This window comes from Hippopotamus amphibius, chromosome X (assembly GCF_030028045.1).
Source record: "Hippopotamus amphibius kiboko isolate mHipAmp2 chromosome X, mHipAmp2.hap2, whole genome shotgun sequence".
Taxonomy (NCBI): domain Eukaryota; kingdom Metazoa; phylum Chordata; class Mammalia; order Artiodactyla; family Hippopotamidae; genus Hippopotamus; species Hippopotamus amphibius.
Genome location: NC_080203.1, coordinates 83,620,389 through 83,622,950, shown reverse-complemented (window position 1 = coordinate 83,622,950; position 2,562 = coordinate 83,620,389). Strand labels below are relative to the sequence as shown.

The 2,562-nt window shown below is 44.2% G+C and overlaps 1 protein-coding gene across 1 annotated transcript; it reads right to left on the bottom strand.

The window, feature by feature from the left end:
* Positions 1 to 773: 773 nt before the first annotated feature.
* On the bottom strand, positions 774 to 1,460 carry LOC130841979 (high mobility group protein B3-like). The gene has a single exon (XM_057718625.1). The coding sequence runs from the start codon at positions 1,365 to 1,367 to the stop codon at positions 774 to 776; it is 594 nt and encodes a 197-aa protein (XP_057574608.1). The 5' UTR covers positions 1,368 to 1,460.
* Positions 1,461 to 2,562: the final 1,102 nt, after the last annotated feature.

The window sequence follows — 2,562 nt, the reverse complement described above, 5'->3', positions numbered from 1 at the left end:
TTTAGTACAGAAGGTTCTTGAACTTTCATCGATGCAGTGGCTCTTGGCTTTGCTGACAATGAAGAGTTCTACGGTTTGTTTAGAAAACAAACAGTTTTAAAACTACCGCACTTCAACTAAAAAGGATCCAAAACACTTCTCATGCCAGCCGACCCCCCCTTTTCCACAGCTAAGAATGGCAGCGGGATGCGATGTCTCTATATACAAAACAAGACAACCTGAAGCTAAATGGATGCCCACTGCAGTGGCCACAGGTCCAGCCCCACAGTGCACGCCCTGAGCTACGGCCCCTCTGGAAGGCATCGCCCCCACAGCCTCCACACCAAGCAAGGAGCGTCAAGAGTGTGCTTTGTTCTTTTTACAAACTATAGATTATGTACAGCTGAGAACTCGGAATTCCTAGCCAATGACCATAGGGTTAACACACCACCTTACAAAAATTTTTTTAAAAAAGCCAGAAACATCTTTAAATGCCTTGTCACACCAACAGCAAAGTGCACAGAGTGAGGAGAACACGAGAGCCTTTTCCTTTTTAAAAATGTTTGGAAATATGTACAACTTTGATACAGTTTCCTGGTGCTCCAGACACCCATGGCCACTTCATGTAAAGCACTGACAATCGCTAGAGCACTCTGAGAGACTACGATATGGTCATGATCCATTCGGGCAATTAAACCTAACGAGGGCAACAGACATGTCTCGGATGAGAGGTGTGTCAAGCATGGCGCTCCCTACTCTAAGGTATCCACAAGGAGACAGGTCAACAGTTTTTTTTATTCATCCTCCTCCTCCTCCTCCTCCTCCTCGTCATCTTCATCTTCCTCTTCCACCTTTTTCTGGGCAACTTTAGCAGGACCCTTGGCACCATCAAACTTCCCTTTAGACTTATAATCTGCGACATCCTTCTCATACTCCTCCTTCAGCTTTGCTGCCTTGTTGATGTATGGCTGCTTCTCGCTGTCACTTAAGTTATTCCACATCTCGCCCAGCTTCTTTGCCACATCTCCAATAGAGATGCCAGGGTTTGTAGATTTGATCTTGGGGCGGAATTCGGAACAGAACAGGAAAAATCCAGATGGTGGCCTCTTGGGGGCATTAGGGTCCTTCTTCTTCTTGCCTCCCTTAGCTGGTCCGTAATCCTTCATTTCCCAATCATAGCGCACTTTATCTGCCTTTGCCATTTCATCACATTTAGACTTCTCTTTCCCAGACATCGTCTTCCACCTCTCAGAGCACTTCTTGGAAAACTCTGCAAAATTGACAGGAACCTCAGGTTTTTTCTTCTTATGTTCCTCTCTGCATGTCTGCACAAAGAAGGCATAAGCAGACATCTTGCCCTTTGGTTTCTTGGGATCACCTTTAGCCATCTTGACTGAATCGCTCCTTCCTTCCCGCACCTAGCAAGAGGGGAGGCGAAGGGGGCGGGAAGGGCGCGCGGAGGAGAGGCAGGGGGTGGCGGCGGAGCGTGTTCGCTGCGCCGCGGACCGGAAAGTTGTGCGGACACTGCTTCTGGCCAATGTAACTTTAAATCATCCCAAGCTAAATGAAATCATTTATAGGTAGCTATGGAATGAAGATCCATAGGTATTAAACATAAAACCAGCAGGGGTCCCTGGGGTGGGTTCACTTTTCTTTGAATCTCTGCTGTAAGAACTTCCCATTATTCTGTGTATTCACCAAAAGTAAAAAGAAAACCTAAAACCCAAATTTCTCACCAAGTGGCAGAGACAGAAAAACCTGAAACCTGAATCTCAAGTTGGAAAAAACTTGAGCTTGAATCTTGAGTCAGAAAAGACCTTGAACCTGAGTCTCAAGGTGGAAAAAACCTGAAAGAAATCCCCAAATAAAGACCTGAACCTTGACTAAATGGAAGGTTCTCATCCACGAGCACTCACCTTATAGTCCGCATGTGACCAAAGAGATAGTTGAACAAAATGGATCTGTGTAGGTACTGTGTGCTGAGTCTGAGGAAGTATGGGACTTCTGAAAGGGTCACTCTGAATTCTGCCCACTATGCCAGCTATGTCAACCAAAGTTTCAGAAACAGAGACATGATTGAAATAAAGAGACATTTATTGGGGGCTTGTTAGGAGTATAGCCCAGGAGACACAGATTCAAGGAGCACCTGATTTGTGTTCCACCGGATTACACAATGGAGGAAGCTCACAAAGGCAAAAACTGAAAGCCAGCAGTTAGTTACATAAATTGCTTGTTGAGAATTATAATTGGAGCTGGCAAGAAGTAAGGGTGCAAGGATTGATTGAAGTCTGAAATGGTTGCATGTTTAAAAGTGGGACCTTGAGATTATAAGATTGCAGCTGGTGGGTGTTCTAAATATGACTGGTGGCATCCCTCAGTTTAATACCATTTAGAGAAAATTTGTAGGTCTCAGTGATGCAGGGACATATCTAAGACCAGATCCTTAATGACAACCTGACTCAATTGTTGTATTCCTGAACTATGATTACTCCATTATAATTTCAATTTGTCATCAGTATCTAATATAAATTTTTGATTTGTGGTTACCATGAGCTTTATCTATAGCAATATATAGCTATACAT

Excerpts from the sequence above, each read along its gene's own strand:
- LOC130841979 (XM_057718625.1), bottom strand. The coding sequence starts at position 1,367 with ATGGCTAAAGGTGATCCCAAGAAACCAAAGGGCAAGATGTCTGCTTAT.